This window comes from Scyliorhinus torazame, chromosome 2, assembly GCF_047496885.1.
Source record: "Scyliorhinus torazame isolate Kashiwa2021f chromosome 2, sScyTor2.1, whole genome shotgun sequence".
NCBI lineage: Eukaryota > Metazoa > Chordata > Chondrichthyes > Carcharhiniformes > Scyliorhinidae > Scyliorhinus > Scyliorhinus torazame.
The window spans coordinates 338,771,451-338,797,702 of record NC_092708.1 but is presented as its reverse complement, the minus strand read 5'-3'; the positions used below and the strand labels follow the sequence as shown (position 1 = coordinate 338,797,702).

Below are 26,252 nucleotides of genomic sequence, written 5' to 3'. Positions count from 1 at the left end.
GTTAAAACATAAAAGAAGAGTTCCAGTTTTAATAATGACCTGTAACTGCAATGTGCACTCACACTGAAGAAGGATTATGCTAATGAACTCTTGTTGTGTGTCATACAGGTCCTATTGCCTCATTCCCACCCTCCCAGAACTGGAATTTCCCTCGAGCATCAGGAGGAGGATGAAAAGATTTCCAGATTCCGAGTTGGTCGTTGTGAAGGGCACAGTACCAGAGTGCAGAAGAAGGTGTCAAAGACATATGTGGAAAGCTCCATCAGAGAAGGGAAGGCAGTGATGATGTTGCTGCAGCTGCTATAGAGATGGGGCCTCAGAAGTCACCTTATGGGCCACAGTACCTAGACCAGCAGGTGAATGGACACCTGATGGAGTTCCCTGAGGTAATGTGCGCTCATGCACTGTGAGTAGAGAAGTCCATCGCAGTGAAGAGCTTGACTGCATGAGCTCCAACCGTGAGAGTGAATGGCCAGTTTCACAGGGAGTCACAGGCTACACCACTCCCAATGGATACAGGGTGCAGGGTGAATTCCTGCAAAGGCAACGAGACTCATTGTGTATGAGCACTGTCCTCCAGGGAATACATGAGGAGCTGCAAACCCATAACAGGGCGTTCTCGCTGGTGGCACAACAGATAACGGAATGGATGACACCCTATCCAACCATCCAGAAAGCCACCCATTGCTGGGGAGGTTACAGAGGGGAATGAGCCTGCTGTGAGCAGTTCCTCATTTTCCCCTGCTTCCCCGGCCCTTCCGACAGACCCCTGAAATGCAGTACGTGCTCCAGGCTGCCCCTGTAGAATTTCAGGTCCCACAGTCTCAGGTAGGTTGGTTAACAGGAACGTGCACAAAGAGATGGACCACGATGCTCTTCAATGCCTCATGGACAGAGAGGTGAGCACATTGTCTCCACCTCCTCTGAGGCAACACGTGGGGAGCACCACAATGGAGTTTATGATCTCAAAAATTGTCAAGGCATTTTAATCACTGATGGGTTCTCGTGCGGTGTTATATCTCACATTGTTCAGTATATCTTTCCCCCTTTATGTAAATACACTATATAAATTAAAGAATGGCTATCTATACTTGCTTAGTGGCAAATACAATGACCGGGTGGACGTGTGAATGAATGATCTTACCAGTGTCACTGAAGTTTGCAGGAAGAAGTCCAACCCTCAGTCACCTGACAGTTGTGATGCATTCCCACAAAGTGAGCCTGCCCCTTTCACACAGCTGTCCACATCAGCAATGCCTGGAATGGGAGTGGAACATCTGGATCCGGGTTCTGCCCGCCATTTTGAACACTCCACAGATCTCCCTGACTCCATAAAAATTCAGCCATGGTCTTGAATCTGAAGGGTGCCAGCCTTGTTTTTCTGTTGGCTGCAATGATGCCACGTAAAATGAGTTTGCACAATCTCAATCCAGTTCCCCAGTAGTCAGGAAGCCTCAACACAAGACTAATTGGTTCATAAATTAGGAATGGAATCTCACTCCGAGACACATAGAAAGTAAGATCAGGCGAAAAACATTCGGCCCTTGTAGTCTGTGTTATGTTACCCTTGGTGAAATATGTCGTTGTTCTTTGTCTTTTGATCCTGAATGGTCTGTTGAGTTGATGACAAAGAATCCACCAATCATTAGTCACTAATAATATCCTTGTGTTAACTCTCTCTAATCTAATCACCTCCTTGTGCTGTTCTCAGGTTTTCTCCTTTGCTAATCACCCAGCATTCCCTGAGGTCTGATTTATATACTGAGATATGGTGGTGCCCTCTAGTGTTTGAATTACACAGAGATGTAATAATTAACCCTTCACTAGCTTGCCTATATACATATCATTACAGTCTGCTCTGTCATTCAATATAATCTTGGCTGATCCTCAATCTCAACACCATACTCCCACTGTCTACCCATACCCCTTGATGCCTTTAGTGTCTAGAATATTTCCTTCCAAAATCTATTATGACTTGGCCTCTTCAGCCTTCTGTGGTAGAGAATTCACAGATTCACAACCCTCTGAGTTAAGAAATCTCTTCTCATCTCAGTCTTAAGTGACCTAACCCGGATCCTGAGACTGTGACCCTTTGTTCTAAACACCCCAGCCAGAGGAAACATTATCTCTACGCCCAGTCCATCCGGCCTTTTCAGAATTATATATGTTTCAGTGAGATCCCCTCTCATTCTTCTAAACCCTAGTGAATACAGGCCTAGTACAACAGGATTCCAGGAAATGGAATAATGTTACATCAGTGCAGCAAAAGGTGAACTTCTAAAGTTGATGAGAGTTGAGGTAACTTTACATTTGCTCAGGACGCGGAAGCTTGCTTCTCCCCATGGGGGGACATTGGCCAAATAGTTAATTGTCCTTTGCTAGTATCTCGCACCTTAATCAGCACAAGTGGCATCAAATCACAGCCAATTGAGCGCACTATGAAATGGCTGCCTGTACCTGAGAAACTATATTTTAGTATGAACTGAGGTCTTTGGACCTGAAAGAGTGAAATGTTAGAGAATGTGTTACGAAGCAATATACAAAAGCAAAATACCGCAGAAGCTGGAAATCTGAAATAAAAACAGAAAATGTTAGAAATACTCAGCAGGTCAGGCAGTATCTGTGGGGAGAGAAACAGAGTTAACATTTCATCAGAAGGGTTGATGAAAGATCACGTTCTGAAACAATAGCTGTTCTACATAGAACATAGAACATCGAATGATACAGCGCAGTACAGGCCCTTCGGCCCACGATGTTGCACCGAAACAAAAGCCATCTAACCTACACTATGCCATTAGCATCCATATGTTTATCCAATAAACTTTTAAATGCCCTCAATGTTGGCGAGTTCACTACTGTTGCAGGTAGGGCATTCCACGGCCTCACTACTCTTTGCGTAAAGAACCTACCTCTGACCTCTGTCCTATATCTATTACCCCTCAGTTTAAAGCTATGTCCCCTCGTGCCAGCCATTTCCATCCGCGGGAGAAGGCTCTCACTGTCCACCCTATCTAATCCCCTGATCATTTTGTATGCCTCTATTAAATCTCCTCTTAACCTTCTTCTCTCCAACGAAAACAACCTCAAGTCCATCAGCCTTTCCTCATAAGATTTTCCCTCCATACCAGGCAACATCCTGGTAAATCTCCTCTGCACCCGCTCCAAAGCCTCCACGTCCTTCCTATAATGCGGTGACCAGAACTGTACGCAATACTCCAAATGCGGCCGTACCAGAGTTTTGTACAGCTGCAACATGACCTCCTGACTCCGGAACTCAATCCCTCTACCAATAAAGGCCAACACTCCATAGGCCTTCTTCACAACCCTATCAACCTGGGTGGCAACTTTCAGGGATCTATGTACATGGACACCTAGATCCCTCTGCTCATCCACACTTCCAAGAACTTTACCATTAGCCAAATATTCCGCATTCCTGTTATTCCTTCCAAAGTGAATCACCTCACACTTCTCTACATTAAACTCCATTTGCCACCTCTCAGCCCAGCTCTGCAGCTTACCTATATCCCTCTGTAACCTGCTACATCCTTCCACACTGTCGACAACACCACCGACTTTAGTATCGTCTGCAAATTTACTCACCCACCCTTCTGCGCCTTCCTCTAGGTCATTGATAAAAATGACAAACAGCAACTGCCCCAGAACAGATCCTTGTGGTACGCCACTTGTAACTGAACTCCATGCTGAACATTTCCCATCAACCACCACCCTCTGTCTTCTTTCAGCTAGCCAATTTCTGATCCACATCTCTAAATCACCCTCAATCCCCAGCCTCCGTATTTTCTGCAATAGCCTACCATGGGGAACCTTATCAAACGCTTTACTGAAATCCATATACACCACATCAACTGCTCTACCCTCGTCTACCTGTTCAGTCACCTTCTCAAAGAACTCGATAAGGTTTGTGAGGCATGACCTACCCTTCACAAAGCCATGCTGACTATCCCTGATCATATTATTCCTATCTAGATGATTATAAATCTTGTCTCTTATAATCCCCTCCAAGACTTTACCCACTACAGACGTGAGGCTCACCGGTCTATAGTTGCCGGGGTTGTCTCTGCTCCCCTTTTTGAACAAAGGGACCACATTTGCTATCCTCCAGTCCTCTGGCACTATTCCTGTAGCCAATGATGACATAAAAATCAAAGCCAAAGGTCCAGCAATCTCTTCCCTGGCCTCCCAGAGAATCCTAGGATAAATCCCATCAGGCCCCGGGGACTTATCTATTTTCAGCCTGTCCAGAATTGCCAACACCTCTTCCCTACGTACCTCAATGCCATCTATTCTAATAGCCTGGGACTCAGCATTCTCCTCCACAACATCATCTTTTTCCTGAGTGAATACTGACGAAAAATATTCATTTAGTATCTCGCCTATCTCTTCAGACTCCACACACAATTTCCCATCCCTGTCCTTGACTGGTCCTACTCTTTCCCTAGTCATTCGCTTATTCCTGACATACCTATAGAAAGCTTTTGGGTTTTCCTTGATCCTACCTGGCAAATACTTCTCATGTCCCCTCCTTGCTCGTCTTAGCTCTCTCTTTAGATCCTTCCTCGCTACCTTGTAACTATCCATCGCCCCAACTGAAACTTCACACCTCATCTTCACACAGGCCTCCTTCTTCCTCTTAACAAGAGATTCCACTTCTTTGGTAAACCACGGTTCCCTCGCTCTACGCCTTCCTCCCTGCCTGACCGGTACATACTTATCAAGAACACGCAGTAGCTGATCCTTGAACAAGCTCCACTTATCCAGTGTGCCCAACACTTGCAGCCTACTTCTCCACCCTACCCCCCCAAGTCACGTCTAATGGCATCATAATTGCCCTTCCCCCAGCTATAACTCTTGCCCTGCGGTGTATACTTATCCCTTTCCATCATTAACGTAAACGTCACCGAATTGTGGTCACTGTCCCCAAAGTGCTCTCCTACCTCCAAATCCAACACCTGGCCTGGTTCATTACCCAAAACCAAATCCAACGTGGTCTCGCCTCTTGTTGGCCTGTCAACATATTGTGTCAGGAAACCCTCCTGCACACACTGTACAAAAAACGACCCATCTAATGTACTCGAACTATATCTTTTCCAGTCAATATTTGGAAAGTTAAAGTTTCCCATAATAACTACCCTGTTACTTTCGCTTTTCTCCAGGATCATCCTCGCCATCCTTTCCTCTACATCCCTAGAACTATTTGGAGGCCTATAGAAAACTCCCAACAGTGTGATCTCTCCTTTCCTGTTTCTAACCTCAGCCCATACTACCTCGGAAGATGAGTCCCCATCTAGCATCCTCTCCGCCACCGTAATACTGCTCTTGACTAGCAGCGCCACACCTCCCCCTCTTTTGCCTCCTTCTCTGAGCTTACTAAAACACCTAAACCCCGGAACCTGCAACATCCATTCCTGTCCCTGCTCTATCCATGTCTCCGAAATGGCCACAACATCGAAGTCCCAGGTACCAACCCATGCTGCCAGTTCCCCTACCTTGTTTCGTATACTCCTGGCATTGAAGTAGACACACTTCAAACCACCTACCTGAACACTGGCCCCCTCCTGCGATGTCAAATCTGTGCTCCTGACCTCTATACTCTCATTCTCCCTTACCCTAAAACTACAATCCAGGTTCCCATGCCCCTGCTGCATTAGTTTAAACCCCCCCAAAGAGCACTAACAAATCTCCCCCCCAGGATATTTGTGCCCCTCAGGTTCAGATGTAGACCATCCTGTCTGTAGAGGTCCCACCTTCCCCAGAAAGAGCCCCAGTTATCCAGAAATCTGAATCCCTCCCGCCTGCACCATCCCTGTAGCCACGTGTTTAATTGCTCTCTCTCCCTATTCCTCATCTCACTATTACGTGGCACGGGCAACAACCCAGAGATAACAACTCTGTTTGTTCTAGTTCTGAGCTTCCATCCTAGCTCCCTGAAAGCCTGCCTGACATCCTTGTCCCCTTTCCTACCTTTGTCGTTAGTGCCAATGTGGACCACGACTTGGGGCTGCTCCCCCTCCCCCTTAAGGACCCCGAAAACACGATCCGAGACATCACGTACCCTTGCACCTGGGAGGCAACATACCAAACGTGAGTCTCTCAAGCTCCCACAAAATCTATCTGTGCCCCTGACTATCGAGTCCCCAATTACTAATGCTCTGCTCCTCTCCCCCCTTCCCTTCTGAGCAACAGGGACAGACTCCGTGCCAGAGGCCCGTACCCCATGGCTTACCCCTGGTAAGTCCCCCCCCCCCCCACAAGTATCCAAAGCAGAATACTTGTTTCTCAGGGGATCCTCTCCACGGATGTTTCTGAGCTGCCTAGTAGTTCCAGCGTTTCTTGCTTTTATTACTAAGCACTAGACCTCATTACTGTTTAACTAATGTGCGGCAGTTTACCTCTACACTTGACGTTGCCACAGATGGTTCAAAGTTTACTGTAAAGTACAAACTTTGATTGCATAACAGCAGAGGAAACTATTCCTGCAACATGAGGTCAGCACACTTCATCTCCTTCAGCTTGTTTTTCCGTGAGTATTGTTTCCGATAGAGTAACTTTAGTATTTGCGTGAGTAGGACGGATGACGATACATTAATTGGGCTTTGGAATGAGAAGAAAGAAAAACTGTTTTTCTTTTCTCATGGTAAAGCTGCCTTTGACTGAAAAGGTGGGGTCGTCCAGGATGGTTATTATCTGAGTAAAGATAGCTGGTGTCTGTTCCATATGTGCAATGAAACAATGCTAATGCAGTAATTATACATGCGAGTGTAACCCCACTATTCAAAGAAGGAGGTAGAGAGAAAACAGGGAACTACAGACCGGTAAGTCTAACGTCGGGAGTAGAGACATTGCTGGAGTCCATTATCAAAGATTTCATAGCACAACATTTGGAAAACAATCAGACAAAGTCAGCATGGATTTACGAATGAAAAATCATGCTTGATAAAATGACTTGAATTTTTTGAAGATCTAACTAGTAGAGTTGACCAGGGAGAACCTGTGGATGTGGTTTATTTAGACTTTAGGAAGATATTCAACAAGGTATCACATGGCAGATTAATATGTAAAGTTAAAGCACTTGGGTAGTGTCTTGACAGCTAGTTAGCAGACAGGAAGCAAAAAGTTGGAATATATGGGCCTTTTCCCGATTGGCAGGCAGTAACTATTAGGATACACAGGGATCTGTGCTGGGTCCCCAACTGTTCACATTTTATATTAATGATTTGGATGAGGGAACTAAATGTATTATCTCCAAATTTGCAGATGATACAAAGTTGGGTGGGAGGGTGAGCTGTAAGAGAGATGTAGAGATGCTTCAATGGGATTCAGACAGGCCAAGTGAGTGAGCATATGCATGGTAGATGCAGTATAATGCGGATAAATATGAGGTTATCCGCTTTGGTAGCAAAAATAGGAAGGCAGATTATTATTTGAATGGGTGTAAATTGAGAGAGGTGCATACTCAGTGAGACCAAGGTGTCCTTTTGCATCAGTCATTGAAAGTAAATGCACAGGTACATACAACAGCAGTAAAGAAGGCAAATGGTATCTTGACCTACACAGTGAGAGGATTTGAGTATAGGAATAAAGATGCTTTACTGCAATTGCAAAGGGCCTTGGTGAGGCCACACCTGGAGTATTGTGTGCAATTTTAGTGTCCTTATCGGAGGAAGGATGTTCTTGTTATGGAGGGAGCGTAGCAAAGGTTTACCAGGCTGATTCCTGGCATGGCAGGATTGTCATATGAGGAGAGACTAAGTCGGTTACGATTATATTCATTGGAGTTTAGAAGAGTGAGGGTGGATCTCATTGAAACTTACAAAAATCTAACAGGATTAGACAGGGTAGATTCAGAAAGAATGTTGCCGATGATGGGGAAGGCCAGAACCATGGGTCATAGTTTGAGGATGAGGGGTAAACCTTTTAGGACTGAGATAAGGAGAATGTCTTCACCCAGAGAGTGGTGAATCTGTGGAATTCACCACCACTGAAAGGAGTTGAGGCCAAAACATTGTGTAATTTCAAGAAGGAATTAGATATAGCTCTTGGGGCTAAAGGGATATGGGGGAAGGTGAGATCAGGGTATTGAACTTGACGATCAGCCATGATCATAATGAATAGCAGAGCAAGCTTTAAGGGCCGAATGGCCTCCTACTGCTTCTAGTTTCTATCTGGCCTCAGAGCTCCCAGAGGACGCCCGTCAGGGGCATCGAAGGCCACGGAATGAGGTAAGTAGCTGGCCGCCTCCTTCTCAGATATGCATCCTGGGGAAACACCTTGACGTAGCAGTAGAGCGAGGAGGGCAAAGCACATCGAGGATCAGTGAACGGCTTCCATCTCCGGGTAAACCCCTCCACAGTCCTTCTCAAGGCAAACTTGATCTTTTCCAATCTGAGGAATTCTGCAAGGTCGTTCACCCAAACCCCCGGTTTTGGCGACCCCGAGTCCCTCCATTCCAACAAGATCCGTCTCCGGGCTACCAGGGAGGCAAAGGCCAAGACGTCAGCCTCTCTTGCCCCCTGGACTCACGAGTCTTCTGACACTCCAAAGATTGCCACTTCTGGACTCGGGACCACCTTCGCCCTCAACACCTCAGTCATCACATCAGCAAACGCCTGCCAGAATCCCTCCAGCTTCAGACAGGCCCAAAACATGTGCACATAGTTCGCAGGCCCACCCGCGCACCACCCACACCTATCCTCTAACCCCTCAGAACCTACTCATCCTGGCCACCATCATATGTGCCTCCAATCATTGCCCCAGCTCTTCCTCCCACTTGCGCTTGACGTCTCATAACGGGGCGCCCTCGCAGTCCATTAACTCTTTGTAGATCTCCAAGATTCTGCCCTCACCCGCCCCTTGGGTCCTGTTTTTTAATCTATTTCCTAACTCCCTAAATTCTGCTTGCAGGACCTCAATACTTTTTTTGCCTATATCATTTTCTCCCCCAATGTGTACCATGATATCTATCTGTTTGCCCTCCCCCTTCAGTATGCCCTGCAGCTATTCAATGGCATCCCTGACCTGGCACCAGGGTGGCAACATACCATCCTGGCGTCTCTTTTGCAGCTGCAGAAACATCTGTCTGTTCCCATAAGACCATAAGACATAGGAGCGGAAGTAAGGCCATTCGGCCCATCAAGTCCACTCCACCATTCAATCATGGCTGATTTCAACTCCATTTACCCGCTCTCTCTCCATAGCCCTTAATTCCTCGAGAAATCAAGAATTTATCAACTTCTGTCTTAAAGACACTCAACGTCCCGGCCTCCACAGCCCTCTGTGGCAATGAATTCCACAGACCCACCACTCTCTGGCTGAAGAAATTTCTCCTCATCTCTGTCCTAAAGTGATTCCCTTTTATTCTAAGGCTGTGCCCCCGGGTCCTAGTCTCCCCTGCTAATGGAAACAACTTCCCTACGTCCACCCTATCTAAGCCATTCATTATCTTGTAAGTTTCTATTAGATCTCCCCGCAACCTCCTAAACTCCAATGAATAAAATCCCAGGATCCTCAGACGTTCATCGTATGTTAGGCCTACCATTCCTGGGATCATCCGTGTGAATCTCCGCTGGACCCGCTCCAGTGCCAGTATGTCCTTCCTGAAGTGTGGGGCCCAAGATTGCTCACAGTATTCTAAATGGGGCCTAACTAATGCTTTATAAAGCTTCTGAAGTACATCCCTGCTTTTATATTCCAAGCCTCTTGAGATAAATGACAACATTACATTTGCTTTCTTAATTACGGACTCAACCTGCAAGTTTACTTTTAGAGAATCCTGGACTAGGACTCCCAAGTCCCTTTGCACTTCAGCATTATGAATTTTGTCACCGATTAGAAAATAGTCCATGCCTCTATTCTTTTTTCCAAAGTGCAAGACCTCGCACTTGCCCACGTTGAATTTCATCAGCCATTTCTTGGACCACTCTCCTAAACTGTCTAAATCTTTCTGCAGCCTCCCCACCTCCTCCATACTACCTTCCCCTCCACCTATCTTTGTATCATCGGCAAACTTAGCCAGAATGCCCCGAGTCCCGTCATCTAGATCGTTAATATATAAAGAGAACAGCTGTGGCCCCAACACTGAACCCTGCGGGACACCACTCGTCACCGGTTGCCATTCCGAAAAAGAACCTTTTATCCCAATTCTCTGCCTTCTGCCTGACAGCCAATCGTCAATCCATGTTAGTACCTTGCCTCGAATACCATGGGCCCTTATTTTACTCAGCAGTCTCCCGTGAGGCACCTTATCAAAGGCCTTTTGGAAGTCAAGATAGATAACATCCATTGGCTCTCCTTGGTCTAACCTATTTGTTATCTCTTCAAAGAACTCTAACACGTTTGTCAGGCACGACCTCCCCTTACCAAATCCATGCTGACTTGTCCTAATCCGACCCTGCACTTCCAAGAATTTAGAAATCTCATCGTTAACAATGGATTCTAGAATCTTGCCAACAACCGAGGTTAGGCTAATTGGCCTATAATTTTCCATCTTTTTCCTTGTTCCCTTCTTGAACAGGGGGGTTACAACAGCGATTTTCCAATCCTCTGGGACTTTCCCTGACTCCAGTGACTTTTGAAAGATCTATCTAACGCCTCCACTATTTCTTCAGCTATCTCCTTTAGAACTCTAGGATGTAGCCCATCTGGGCCTGGAGATTTATCAATTTTTAGACCTCTTAGTTTCTCTAGCACTTTCACCTTTGGGATGGCTACCATATTCAACTCTGCCCCCTGACTCTCCGGAATTGTTGGGATATTACTCATGTCTTCTACTGTGAAGACTGACGCAATTTAGTTCCTCAGCTATTTCCTTGTCTCCCATCACTAGATTACCAGCGTCATTTTGGAGCGGCCCAATGTCTACTTTTGCCTCCCGTTTGTTTTTAATGTATTTAAAGAAACTTTTACTGTCATTCCTAATGTTACTGGCTAGCCTACCTTCATAATTGATCCTCTCTTTCCTTATTTCTCTCTTTGTTATCCTCTGTTTGTTTTTGTAGCCTTCCCAATCTTCTGACTTCCCACTACTCTTTGCCACATTATAGGCTTTCTCTTTTGCTTTGATGCATTCCCTAACTTCCTTTGTCAGCCATGGCTGCCTAATCCCCCCTCTGATAACCTTTCTTTTCTTTGGGATGAACCTCTGTACTGTGTCCTCAATTACTCCCAGAAACTCCTGCCATTGCTGTTCTACTGTCTTTCCCACTAGGCTCTGCTCCCAGTCAATTTTCGTCAGTTCCTCCCTCATGCCCCTGCAGTTACCTTTATTTAACTGTAACACCTTTACATCTGATTCTACCTTCTTTCTTTCAAATTGGAGATTGAATTCTACCATATTATGATCACTACCTCCTAAGTGTTCCCTTACTTTAAGATCTTTAATCAAGTCTGGCTCATTACATAACACTAAGTCCAGAATGGCCTGTTCCCTCGTGGGCTCCATCACAAGCTGTTCCAAAAAGCCCTCCTGTAAACATTCAATGAATTCCCTTTCCTTGGGTCCACTGGCAGCATTATTTACCCAGTCCACCTGCATATTGAAGTCCCCCATGATCACTGTGACCTTGCCTTTCTGACATGCCCTTTCTATTTTGTGGTGCATTTTGTGCCCTTGGTCCTGACCACTGTTAGGAGGCCTGTACATAACTCCCATTATGGTTTTTTTGCCTTTGTGGTTCCTCAACTCTACCCACACAGACTCCACATCATCTGACCCTATGTCGTTTAGTGCTATTGATTTCATTTCATTCCTAATTAACAAGGCAACCCCGCCCCCTCTGCCCACCTCTCTGTCTTTTCGATAGGTTGTGAATCCCTGGATGTTTAAATGCCAGTCCTGAGCCCCCTGCAACCATTTCTCTGTGATGCCTACCACATCATACCTGCCAGTCACAATCTGGGCCACAAGCTCATCTACCTTGTTCCGTACACTGCGCGCATTTAAATATAGCACCTTTAATTCTCTATTGACCGTCCCTTTTTGTTTTCTTAGTGTGGTGGACCTTGGTTTACTGAGCCTTTCCATACACTGTGTCATATTTTGTCGGAGGGGGACTATCGTAACCTCTCCTGAGTTCTGTCTTTTCGTGCTTTTTTGTATTCCTAAGCAGCTACGCTTCCCACTGATTACCTCACCTCTTGGTTCCCTGACTTTCCCTTCCCCCCCAATCTCTAGTTTAAAGTCCTATTGACCACCCTATTTACTCTTTTCGCCAGAACACTGGTCCCAGCTCAGTTCAGGTGGAGACCATCCCAACGGTATAGGTCCCCCCTGTCCCAAAACTGATGCCAGTGTCCCATGAAAAGGAACCCCTCTTTCCCACACCACTCTTTCAGCCACGTGTTAACTTCCCTTATTCTTGCCTCCCTATGCCAATTTGCACGTGGCTCGGGCAGTAATCCGGAGATTATGACCCTTGAGGAACTGTTTTTTAATTTGAATCCTAGCTCTTTATAATCTCTAAACAGGTCCTCTTTTATAGACTTGCCTATGTTGTTGGTACCGACATGGACCACAACAACTGGATCCTCCCCCTCCCTCTCCAGTATCCTTTCAAGCCGGTCAGAGATGTCCCGCACCCTAGCACCGGGCAGGCAACATACCATGTGTGGCTCTTTATCCTGCTCACAAAGGATACTATCTATCCCCCTGATAATAGAATCCCCTACAACTACAACTTGCCTATTTACTCCCTCCCCTTGAATGGCCTGCTGAACCATGGTGCCTTGGTCAGCTGACTCATCCTTCCTGCAGCCCTGCTCGCCATCCACACAGGGAGCAAGTGCCTCGTACCTGTTGGACAGGGTCAAGGGCTGAGGCTCCTGAGTTCCTGACTGCTGGTTCCCTTTACCTGCCTGACTTGCAGTCACACCCTGCTGTCCCTGGCCATTGGCAGGATTTAAACTACCTACCCTGACAGGTGTGACTGCCTCCTGAAACACAGTGTCCAGGTAAGTCTCCCCCTCCCGGATGTGCCTCAATGTTTGAAGCTCAGACTCCAGCTCATCAACTCTGAGCCGGAGCTCTTCGACCAGCCAACACTTACTGCAGATTTAGTCGCTGCAGCTCGCAATGGGATCTGCCAGCTCCCACATCAAGCAGCTCAAGCACATCACCTGACCAGCCATCACTAATTAATTAATTAGTTTAATTTAAGTTTACGAGTTTAGCTTTGTTTTTAAAAAAAATTTGTGGCAATTGAATCCCCTGCCGCTATAGCCCTGACATTTTTCCCCCCTCCCCTCTTGTGCAGCATGAAGTTGGCTGCCACTGCTTTCCCCTATACAGTCATCTCCCCCAACAGTATCCAAAACGGTATATCTGTTAGAAAGGGGGATGGCCACATGAGACTCCTGCACTGCCTGCCTTCCTCTGCTCTGCCAGGTGGTCACCCAGCGGAGTACAGGCTTTACGGAAAACAGCTGCAGAAATTCATGCCCACAAAGTTGATTCGAGAGAGTTTAATCTTAAATCCTATAACAAATGATGGCAGGACAAGGGGACATAGGTATAATCTGGTTAAAAAGGCAGGTTCATCTCAGGAAGCAATTTCTTATGCGGAAAAAGGTGAATCCCTGGATAGGTCTTGCAGGTCGTATATTGGAGGAAAATTGCTGTGAAGGAAGCTACTTTCTCTTGGACTGAACTCCAATGGCCCAGATTGTCTGCTACATCTTACTTTTGTGTTTTTTGCAAATTCTTCGCAGACACCGATTGTGAACTGTTACATACACCTGCTTGCACCTTACCTGTTGAGTGAACCTGATGCGTGCTTCTCTAGTCTTCTTAGTTCCTATGCATTTATTTCAATTATCATATAATATTTTTGTTAAAGAGGTTTCGGGTGCTTTGTACAGACAATGGATCCCTGACACCAACTTCAACAATGCCACAAACTGGGACAAGGGGAGAATCCCTTGTGAAAATGATCGAGTCCAATTTCTCAGAGATCAGGTATGCTAGAGTTGTCTTGCTTTTCTATTGATTCTCTTTGTTCGTAATGTGTCATAAAACTCACTTTGTAACCCTATTGTTATCTTGCAGAGTGTAAGTGTTCTCGTGCAATCACCGCTTAACTTGATGGAGATGGTAAGAATAATATTGTATGTTTCTCAAGGAAGAGGCTTTTGTAAAGGCAGAGGTGAAATTCAAATGTGCTTTTTACCACTGGCAAAGCAAATGCTATTTCACTAAGCATTAATGTGCTGTGTAGTTTAAAGTGTTTGACCATATAGTTACTATGAATGCAGATGTTGTGTATTTGTACAGATAAGCATGTAAACGAGGTTTCCGCTGAGGTTAATGCAACTGATCAGGAGAACCCTGATAAAATTCACAGCATTAATCCATCAATATAGGACTGATTTTATACAGATATACCTAAATGCCAATTGATCGCTTTACAGAGTGTCGGACATGAGAAGAGGATGAAATCGTCCTTTCGCATATTTTAAAAATAATTTCCTAATAACTGAGTTATTAATTTTTCTACTTTCCTATTTTCTTTTATTTTTCAAAGTTCACCAAATTTTTGGCAGGGAATGCAACAATTCCACATTTTGCATCCAGTTTCAGCAACAACTTACATTGATATAGTGCATTTAACTTAATAAAACATCCTAGCAAGAGCAATACAAACTCAGCACTGTCAGAGGACACCATCTCAGCCTAAAGGGACGATCCTTTAAAACAGAGATGAGGAGGAATTTCTTCAGCCAGATGGTGGGAAATCTGTGGAACTCTTTGCCGCAGAAGGTTGTGGAGGCCAATTCACTGAGTGTCTTTAAGACAGAGATAGATAGGTTCTTGATTAATAAGGGGATCGGGGGTTATGGGGAGAAGGCAGGAGAATGCGGATGAGAAAATATCAGCCATAATTGAATGGTGGAGCAGAATCGATGGGCCAAGTGGCCTAATTCTGCTCCTATGTCTTATGGTCTAAAAGTCTGTGTGGAGTTTGCACGTTCCCCCCGTGGGTTTCCTCCGGGTGCCGGGGTTTCCTCCCACAGTCCAAAGATGTACAGGTTAGGTGGATTGGCCATGATAAATTTCCCCTTAGTGCACAAAGGTTAGATGGGGTTACATGGTTTTGGGAATAGGGCGGGGGAGTGAGCCAAGACAGGGTGCTCTGTCAGAGGTTTGGTGCAGACTCGATGTGCCGAATGGCTTCCTTCTGCACTGTAGGGATTCTATGGATGTCGATTCTAACAAGGAAAAATATTTTTGACACTGGGCTGCAGAAGGAGAACTTAGGACAGATGATATAAAACACACTGGGGTGGCATGGTAGCACAGTGGTTAGCACAGTTGCTTCACAGCTCCAGGGTCCCAGGTTCGATTCCCGGCTTGGGTCACTGTCTGTGCGGAATCCCCGTGTTCTCTGCGTGGGTTTCCTCCGGGTGCTCCGGTTTTCTCTCACAGTCCAAAGATGTGCAGGTTAGGTGGATTGGCCATGCGGAATTGCCCTTAGTGTCCAAAAAGGTTAGGTGGGGTTACTGTGTGCCGGGGATAGGGTGGAGGTGTGGGCTTAGGTCGGGTGCTCTTCCAAGGTCCGGTGCAAACTCAATGGGCCGAATGGCCTCCTTCTGCACTGTAATTTCTATGATTTGCTCCTGTCGACTAACTCCAAAAGCACTACACCATTGAGACATTTTCACATACACCAATTACCCTGCAGTCCTCTCAGCAGTATGGTCAAGTAAACATCAAAATTATGAGCACCTCTTGTTAACTCATCCGAGTCTGTTCAAAGTAAAGTAGCGACACTTAAAAATATTTAATATGTATTGGCGATGGGATTGACATTTAATTTCTAAAGTTTAGTATCTTCTGGGTATAAAACTGTCGAATGTTTAAATAAAGTGCCCCTGGCACACTGAAACCTGTGTAAACTTCCACTTTTGTTTCACCATGGAAATGCAATACTATTCCTCCCTCCACTAAGCATGTGACAGCTACATCAAGATAGAACAAGTTAACCCTTATTTTGTTTTGGTGAGGCCTTTAATTATAATAATAATTTGTATTATTGTCACAAGTATGCTTACATTAACGCTGCAATGCATTTACTGTGAAAATCCCCTAGTCGCCACATTCCAGCGCTGTTTGGGTACACTGAGGGAGGATTCAGAAATAGTCTTTATTGATATGGTGCGTGAATACCTGAAAAAAGTATTTGCTATTTTGTCCTGTGTTCAACTTTCAGCTGATAGGGCTGAAGGAGTTGTGGGGTGGGGGGAGGGGGGTCACATCTTTATTCCTCCTTGCTATAATTTCATCAGATGTGTTGAATTTAAATTAAACCAAATCAAGCCACACCTTTTAAAAAATAAAACTTGACATGTTCTGGTTGAATGACTGGACAAAAGCTAAAACTGCTTAGTTCAAGATCAACGTTGCAACGTGGCTCTTACTGCACTGCTGATTACCATATAGGATCGACGTGCAAACAAGGTTGAAATTAGAGTGAGTTCTCGGGATGAGGAGTAGCCGCCAATCAGACAGCAGTTTGCCTTCATCTCTGAATAAATGGTTTCTTTAAAATTAGCTGAGTTTTTTTTATGGAAAAGTAGAACATTTTCAGATTTGGCTCCTAGGGCCAGTCAGATGTAACGTTCCATTTGCTCTCTCAACACAAATTGCTTCTTACTGATTTCCCTTGAACCTCATCACCCAGAACATGCGCCCTGGTCCCACAGTTTGGTCTTTTGGTACTCCCTACGCCATCATGGATTTCAGCTTCTTCTCTCTCATTGCTCCTCAATGCTCTGCTGGAATATTGGACCCATTATTGAACACTATTAATCACTGAGGCCGTTACTCACTCCATTGGACTCCTGCATGAATCTTTAATGAGTCATGATTAACTCTGCATTTTCCATTGGACAGCCTGCACCCCCTGATTGAATGTCACTCAAACAGTTGCTAGACCTGTTTTCTCTCCACAACTGTGTGTGAGCCTGGAAGCTGTTGTAAAGGTGCTCGAATCAGACTCCACACCCTAGTTACAAAGCAACTTCATCCCATCACAGGATCTTGGGCTTTAACTTTTGATTCTTTTATTCTATCTACTCCCTGCTCACACTTAGGACAGAGAGGAGCCATTAGGCTAATTTAAATATGTCTGCACCATATTCTGCCGAGGCCCGGGATCAACCGGTCGGGCCTGTGAGACTTCTCCATGGCGCTGTTTAGTGCTGGTCCACACAAGTCATTACAGACCCCTGGGTGGTCGGGCTTTGGGCAGGGTGGTACCCTGGCTTGCCTACTGGCACCCAGGCACCTTGGCACTGCCAGCCCAACACCTTGGCACTGCCACCCAGGCATCCAGGCAGTGCCACCCCAGCACTGCCAGGGTGCCTGGGTGGCAGTGCCAGGGTGCCATGCTGGCAGTGCCAAGGTGCTTGGGTGCCAGGTTGCCCATGCCCAAAGTCAGGTCCAGGGATGCCTTTCCCGTAAGAGGTGGGACGAGGGGCTCGAGGACCCCCTATGTGGTAGGTTGGGTGTAGTGGGCGGGTCTGGAGGCCACGGTGGGGTTGTTGAGGTGTGACATTTAAAAATGGTGCCCTAATTCACAAGACATCTTCCTGCAATGGCGAGCTGAGCTGGTCAGTGCAGGAAATTAGGCAAATGTGGCCTCAGCAGGGCGTTCCTCATGCAGGCCAAAAAAATCAGCAAAGTGCCATTAAAATGCACAAAGCTTTGTTGCCGATGAAGGCGCCGAGAAACATCCTACCAAACAAGACTCTGTTCTTGCCTTGTTAAATCACGCTCCTGGACTTAAAAAAAACCTTCAATTCCTTAAAAAAAGGAATCCTGGGCTTTACAAACATAGACACAGAGTGCAAAAGTGCAGAAGCCATGGTGAAGCGCTATAAATCTCAATTTTGTCCACCGTCAATGCCGGAATCCTCCCACCCTCGTTCACAGCTGGGATTTTCCAGTGCTGGAATGGAGTTTTGGCTGGAATGCTATATTTTCTGTTCTTGCTCGTAACAGGTCCCGCCCAGGACGTGACCAGAGATTCCCGCCCATTGGGTGGCATCATCCAAAAATTTGTCAAAGTGTCAGTGTCAGTCTTAAAACCGGTGTGTAGCTCTCCAGCTGCACGGCCGAGCTTTCGCTCCAGGCTTTCTGTGCACTGAGTGGCACCACAGGGTCAGGGTGGGGCCTGATGGAATCGATAAGGCCAGCTCCACAGAGATCAGGACACCCACAAGCATCAAGGCAACCCTGCCACCCCATCACCCAGGCGTCGGGGCATGCCGGTTGGGTGGGAAGATATGGTGAGGGTGAAAGTAGCAGCATCAAGCCCGCTAATTATATTATAATGGATGGTTTGAGTCCTTCCTGGGTGGGAACCTGATTGCATCATCGGACAGAGGTGGGGAAGATAGGAATAAAAAATCTTCCCGGTGCAAATCCCGTTTTTGGCCGCTCATGAGATTTTGTCGCCATTGCGGGATTTGCGTAGTTGCTGTGTCCAAGTCTGGCACTGCCCTTTAGGAGGAATGTAAGGACTTTAGAGCGTAGGTGGAAAAGATCTACAAGGATAGTCTCAGGGATGAGGAACCAGTTACATGGTTAGATTGGAGAAGCAGGATATTGCTCTCCTTAGAGAAGAAGAGGTTGAGACATGATTTGATGGAAGTTTTCAAAATCATGAGGGGTTTAGACTGGGTAGATAGAAGTGTCGGGTGCCCAGCCAGTGCCATTGGTCACCGGTCATCCTGCAGCATCGCACAGAGGTCAGTGACAGATTCCCTTGAGAGTTTCAGTGTCCTCTATCCCTGATGCCCCAACATCTATGTGTGATGCATTCGATTTCTGAATACTCTCGCATGTGGCGCAAACTTTCTTTGGCCTTTCCCATCCTGCCAATACACATGGTGCCCTAGCCCAGCCTGCCCAGCTGTGGGCTGCACCTCTTGCTGCTCCTGACAGCTCGGTAATGGCGGCGCTCAGGCCTGGTATACTCTTCCCCTGTGCCTCTCCTCCACTGCTCATGGGTACAAAGGTTTGGACGGATGAGCCCCATCTTTAGATTACAGCCCCTTCGCTGGCTACTGTCCTTGGATGCAGTACCGAGCGAATGCCCCTCAGCCTCTCCGAGCTGCCCCTCTCCTCCACAGTTCGCTAGTCCGAACATTTGCAGTGCAATGGAAGGCAGCTCCAGAATGGCTGACCTTCCCCTCAGTCTCTGACCTCACCTGGCAACTACCAGCTTTTAATGGTTAGGGAAGCTGATGGTTCAGAATTTGCCTCCGCGAATTCAGAGAGCAGCATATAAATACAGTCAGGTAGGCTCATTTGACTTGATGACCTTTTCAATTATCTCAATTACCCCTGTCCAGGCCGGCTTTCAGATAGGGTAATAATGGGCCTCAGCCGGGTGGGCCTCCTCCCACTAGCGGGGAGCACGTCTTCCATGAACCTCATGGGGCGATCGAGTGGGGTATCCCCGTGGGCCTGGTGAGGGTTATTACAGAGTCCCAGCATGGATCGTACAAATAAAGGGTCACAGTGGCCCACCATCTTTGACTGTCATCACTGAAAGGATTGTGATTCTTTCAATTTCTCAGGTTAATCGTTGAGTATATTCAAGACAAATATTGATACGTTTTTGGATACTAAGGGAATCAAGGAATATGGGCTTCATGTGGGATGGTGTTGTTGAGATGGAAGATTAGCCATGATTGTACTGAATGGCAGAGCAGGCTTGAGGGCCATGTGGTTGTCTACTCTTCCTAATGTTCAATTCAGCTTGCCTTCGCCACTCTGATTTTACTGCCCTCCGTGCCACTGGCCGGGGGCCTTCTGCCAGTGTGGGGTGGCCAGGAGGTAGGCTGTGGGGTCAGGGCGGGCGGGTACGCGATCCAGCATGGCCGGTGCCATTTTTACCGGTGCGACTGGTGCGTGTGTGCGGGGTGCAGGCGTGTGCGCAGCTGCAGCTTGTCAGCCCTGCGCATGTGCAGCATGGGACTCGGCGATCCTCCAACCATTTTCCACACATTCCGCGGATGTTTCACATGTCGCCGGTGCTAGCCCCTCACTGGTACCGGAACTGGTGAGGGTTTCGCGCTAATCTTCCTGTCGTGAAACACCACGGATCCTCTGTTGGTGCCGGCACTTTAGCCTCAGGAATGGAGAATCCAGCCCTATAGCTTTCAGCCTCGCCACAAGCCCTATACTCTCGCCATCAACTCTTTAAAAAAAAAAAAATTTAGAGTACCCAATTCATTTTTTCCAATTAAGGGGCAATTTAGTGTGGCCAATCCACCTATCCTGCACATCTTTGTGTTGTGGGGGCGAAACCCACGCAGACACGGGGAGAATGTGCAAACTCCACATGGACAGTGACCCAGAGCCGGGATCGAACCTGGGACCTCAGCGCCGTGAGACTGCGGTGCTAACCACTGCACCCCGCGCTGCCCTTCGCCATCAATTGTGGCTCCCTTCCAGGAAACTACCTTGTGCTGAACCAGACAGTTCACAACTTCAGTGTACTATTTGACCATGACCTCCTACCCTCCTCCATCACAAAGACCATCTACATTCATTGTAACCATGCCCCTCCTCCTAAAATCCTGATCCATGCCTTTTATTCCAGATTCAGTATAATCTGGAATCCTTCAATCCCACTCAGGGAGGGAAGCATGGTATCACAGAGGTTAGCACTGTTGTTTCACAGCGCCAGGGACCCAGGTTCGATTCCCGACTTGGGTCACTGTCTGTGCAGAGTTTGCACGTTCTCTCCATGTCTGCGTGGGTTTCCTCCGGGTGCTGGTTTCCTCCCACAAGTCCCGAAAGATGTGTTTTTGATGAATTGGACATTCTGAATTCTCCCTCTGTGTACCTGAACAGATGTTGGAATGTGTTGACTGGGGGATTTTCACCTTGACTTCATTGCAGTGTTAATGTAAGCCTACTTGTGACAAGAATAAAGATTATTATTATCATGCCCATTAGGAACCGAGTTGAGTTTGTCAAATTCATGCAGCTAGTGGAGAGAAGAACATTTACTTCTATCAGTCTGAGATTAACTCCCCATAACGTTGCACAAATTGACACTAAGTTGACAGATGCTGGGGTGCCTGGTACAGGAACTGAAGACGCTACACACGAGCAATAGTGATGTTTGTCTGAAGCTGGGGCTAACTTTATTCTGCTGCTGATGCTGGTGAACTTTGAAATAAATTTGAATAATCACTGAAAGTAATGTTTTCTACGTAATGTAACATCTTAAAATATTACTGTCTAAAATATACCACCATGCCCCAGTCCTGACCTAGTCCCAAAATACAGTAGTGTTAATATAAAACATTACAATGATGATCGATTTGGACTGCCATCTATTTGGATTGAAAATAACTTATTTATTTTTAACTTGATCCATTTAGTACATGCCTCTGGATGGGGAGATCATCCTCAGCCACGGTGCGGGATTTGCTGCCAGTGATGGTCAGAGTGAATCAGGATGCAAAAGAGGTATAATGTCATTTAATGATTCACTTGTTTTACTTAAAACAGAACGTTATCAACCTGTCTAAAGCCCGTGCTAATGTATTTTAAATTTTCACAATACAAAACCACAACCCCAACCAAACAACCCCCCCCCCCCCCAACAGAACCCCCCATCAACGATCAACGTAACCAACTCCCAAACGTGCACATTGAACAAACCCCGCCCCCCCACCCTCAGCTGAAACTTCACCTTCTCCAGGGTCAAAAACACCAGCAGGCCCCCCCGCCACGCGGCACAGGCTGGAGAAGCTGGCCTCCACCCCAACAGGACCCGCCTGTGAGCGATCAATGAGGCGAAGGCTAAATCATCGTGTCCCCCCCCCCCCCCCCCCCCCCCCCCCACCACCCGCCTGAAGTTCGGGCCGGTCCGACACCCCAATATGGCTTTGCACTCACGTGCAAGACCCCCAAGATTGTACTGAAAACCTTTCCAGCTTCGGAAGGAAGGACCAAACCATATGAACATGGTTCACGGAAGGGCAGCACAGTGGCGCAGTCGTTAGCACTGCTGCCTCATGGCGCTGTGGTCCCAGGTTCGATCCCGGCTCTGGGTTACTGTCTGTGTGGAGTTTGCATATGCTCCCTGCGTTTGCATGGGTTTCACCCCCACAACCCAAAGATGTGCAGGGTAGGTGGATTGGCCATGCTAAATTGCCCCTTAATTGGAAAAAATGAATTGGGTACTCAAAATTTATTTTAAAAAACATGATTTGCAGGGTTCCTCCCACATCGCTCAGGCATCCTGCACCCCCTCAAACAGCAGGCGCATCTTTGATTTAGTGAGGGCACCCTGTACACCCTGTGCACTTACCCTCCGCAGCACCTGACACCTCAGCCCTTCTTCCCCTCCATGGACACCCTATCCTCCTCCAGGATCCTCCTGTAGATTGCCACAACAACCCCCCTCTCCAACACCCCCACTGACAGCACCGCCTCCAACAACGAGGGGCTGGCCCTATCGGGAAGGTCAGGAAAACATTTCTTGCAAAGTCTTTATGTGCCTAAACCCTTCCCCTTGCACCAACTTCACTCCCAGCTCCTCTAAGCTCGCAAATCCCCCCCCCCCCCACCCCCCCCCCGCAAAGGAACCAATCCTTCATTTCCTTAATCCCCATTTCGTCCCATCACCGAAACCTCGCATCCATCCTCCCCGGTCGAACCCATGATTCCCCCTGATCCGCAGCCCCCCTGACCCGGCCCCCAGTTTAAAGTGCTGCCTAAACTGCCTCCAAATCTTCAATGTGGCCACTACCACCGGACTCGCCAAGTACTTTCCTGGGGCCATCGGGAGCGGTGCCATTGCCAGCGCTCGTAACCCTAACCCCCTACACGAGCCTGCCTCTATCTTTACCACAGAGCAACCCCCTCCCTCCTTTCCCCAGCCCCACATCTTTTCCGCCCAAAATACAGCAAGTTTGGGAGGCTTACCCCCCCCGCCCCCCACCAATCATCCCTTCTGCAACACCACCCTCCTAATCCTGGTCACCTTCTCCCCCCCCCCCCCCCCCCCCCACAAATGAACGAAGAGATCAACTTGTCAACCCCCCTGAAGAAGGACTTTGGTGAAGAGACCGCTAGACATTGAAATAAAAACTGGAATCGCAGCAAAACATTCATTTTGACTGCCTGCACCCGGTCCGCCAACGACGAGAGGGAGGTTGTCCCACCTCGAAAAATCAGCCTTCACCCTCCCCACCAAACTAGTGAAATTAAACTTCCAAAACCCTGCCCAATCTCTGGCCACCTGCACTCCCAGATACCTAAAGTGGGATGCCGCCAAGGAGAATGGTGGTCCCCCCCCACACCCGCTCTGACTCACGATGGGGAGACCAGAAAATACCCACTTTTTCCTAGATTCAATTCATACCCCGAGAACGTCCCCAATCCCTGGGCAGCTCTACTCTACTCCCCACTGACATGCTCGGTTCAGAAATATACAGCAGCAGATCATCGGTGTCTCGGCAAGCAACATACCCCGGTGAAGTGCTAAGTACCCCGAATTTATGCTGTTAGTGCGCATACTCGCCATTGGCTCCTAATACAGCAGTCGCACCCACGCCACAAACTTTGTCCCAATTCCAAATCACTCCAGTACCACCATTAAATAACCCCACTCTACCCGATCAAACGCCTTTTCTGCATCCAGTACCACCACCATCTCCGTCTCACTTCCCCCTGCAGGAGACAGGACCACATTCAGAAACCTCTTCATGTTTGAGAACAACCTCCTTCCCTTCACGAACCCCGGCTGATCCTTCCCAATTACCTTTGGAGACAACCTTCTAACCTTGACGCCAGCACCTTTGCCCAATATCTTGGCATCAACATTCAGCAGAGATATGGGCCTATACGACCCACGCTCCACCCGATCCTTGTCCTTCTTTAGTAGCAACGAGATAGAAGCCTGCCCCAAGTCTGCCCATGGTTTGTGGCAAGACACCCCTATCCATCGCACTCTCTTTTTTAAAAAAAGTATTTTTATTAAGGTTTTGCAAAATTTTTCATAATAAAACAATAGTAACAATAATAAAAAAACAAGCTAGAGTGAACATTAATAGTGCAAACAGAGAATATACAATAACAATTAAATAGACATTACCCCACGCGACTCAGTCTTCCCACACTATCCCAATGAAGCACTCACTGCCCGCCCGCCCCCCCCTGCGGATTGCTGCTGCTGACATACATTTTAATTTTCCCCGAGAAAGTCGACGAATGGCTGCCACCTCCGAGAGAACCCCAGCCATGTCGCTAACCCAGGTCTCTACACTCGGGGACTTCGAGTCCCTCCACATTAATAAAATCCGTCTCCGGGCTACTAGGGAGGCAAAGGCCAAGACGTCGGCCTCTTTCGCCCCCTGAACTCCCGGGTCTTCTGACACTCCAAAGATCACTATCTCTGGACTCGGCACCACCCGTGTGTTAAGCACCTTGGACATTGCCCTCACGAAACCTTGCCAGAACTCTAAGCTCCGGGCATGCCCAAAACATGTGGACATGGTTTGCAGGGCTGCCCTAGCACCTCATACAACTGTCTTCTACCCCAAAAAACTTGCTCATTCTCGCTTCCGTCATGTGTGCCCGGTGGACCACCTTAAATTGAATTAGACTGAGCCTGGCACATGATGAGGAGGAATTAACCCTGCCCAGGACCTCTGCCCACAGACCCGCTTCCAACTCCTCACCTAGCTCCTCCTCCCAGTTGGCCTTGAGCTCCTCCACCGGGGTTTCCTCCGCTTCCTGTAGTTCCTGGTAGATATCCGACACCTTTCCCTCCCCCACCCAGGTGCCGGAGACCATCCTGTCCTGTATCCTCAGTGGCGGCAGCGTCGGAAAGGGCACGGCCTGTTTTTTCAGGAAGGCTCGTACTTGCAGATATTTAAAGGCGTTTCCTGGCGGCAGATTAAATTTGTCCTCTAACACCTTCAAACTGGGAAAGCTTCCGTCTATGAACAGATCTCCCATCCTTCTGATGCCTGCCCTCTGCCAGCTCTGGAACCCACCATCCATCCTACCCGGGACAAACCTGTGGTTGTTACATATCGGGGTCCAGACCGACGCACCCTCCACCTTCTTGTACCTCTTCCACTGTCCCCGGATCCGCAGTGTTGCCACCACCACCGGACCTGTGGAGTAACGGGTCGGCAAGAACGGCAAAGGAGCCGTTATCAAAGCTCCTAGGTACCTTTACATGGACGCCACCTCCAGCTGCTCCTACGCACCCCCCCCCCCCCCCCCCACCACCCCCCATCGCCCACTTCCTAATCGTAGCTATATTGGCCACCCAGTAGTAGTTTCAATAGTTCAGCAGCGCCGCCACCCCCCCCCCCCCCCCCCCCACCCCGACTGCGCTCCAACAGCGATCTCCTTACTCGCGGGGTCTTATTCGCCCACACAAAGCCCGAAATGATCCTACTCACCCGCTTAGAAAAGGCCTTGGGGATGAAGATGGGGAGGCCCTGAAAGACAAACAAATATCTGGGGAGGGCAGTCATTTTCACGGTCTGCACCCTGCCAGTGACAGCGGGAGCATGTCCCACCTTTTAAAGTCCCCTTCCATTTGCTCCACCAACCGAGTCAGGTTGCGCCTGTGCAGGGCACCCCATTTCCTGGCCACCTGTATACCCAGGTAACGAATCTTTTCTCTACCATCTTGAGCGGCAGCTCTTTCAGTCTCTCCTCCTGCCCCTTGGCCTAGATCACAAACAACTCGCTCTTTCCCATGTTCAGTTTGTACCCTGAAAAACTACCAAAATCCCTCAGGATCCGCAGAACCTCCTCCATCCCCTCCACAGGGTCCGAAATGTACAGGAGCAAATCATCCGCGTATAGCGAGACCCGATGTTCCACACGCCTCCCGAACCAGTCCCCGACAGTTCCTCGAGGCTCTCAGCACCATAGCTAGCGGTTCTATAACTAGGGCAAATAGTAACGGGGCTAGGGGACACCTATGCCTCGTTTCCCGGTGAAGCTTGAAGTATCCCGACCTCAGCCGGTTTGTACATACACTTGCTACAGGCGGCTGGTACAGCAATTTCACCCAGCCAATAAAGCCCTCACCAAACCAGAACCTCCCCAGCGTTTCCCACAGGTACTCCCACTCCACCCGGTCAAAGGCTTTCTCTGCGTCCATCGCTGTTACCACCTCCGCCTCCCCTCGCTCAGAGGGCATCATAATAATATTCAAAAGTCTCCGGACATTGGTATTGAGTTG

General features: G+C 47.8%; 1 protein-coding gene across 2 annotated transcripts in view; it reads left to right on the top strand.

The window, feature by feature from the left end:
* The first annotated feature begins 371 nt into the window (after positions 1 to 371).
* amn (amnion associated transmembrane protein) overlaps positions 372 to 26,252 on the top strand; it is a 106,693-nt gene continuing 80,812 nt past the window's right edge. The window contains exons 1-4 of one of the 2 annotated variants that reach the window (XM_072490428.1): positions 372 to 386; positions 13,851 to 13,969; positions 14,060 to 14,104; positions 21,415 to 21,502. In XM_072490428.1, coding sequence (XP_072346529.1) covers positions 14,096 to 14,104; positions 21,415 to 21,502 — 97 coding nt within the window. In that variant the 5' untranslated portion in view covers positions 372 to 386; positions 13,851 to 13,969; positions 14,060 to 14,095. Of the gene's footprint in view, positions 387 to 6,409; positions 6,542 to 13,850; positions 13,970 to 14,059; positions 14,105 to 21,414; positions 21,503 to 26,252 lie in introns of those variants that run through there. The other variant, XM_072490427.1, reaches the window with a different exon arrangement.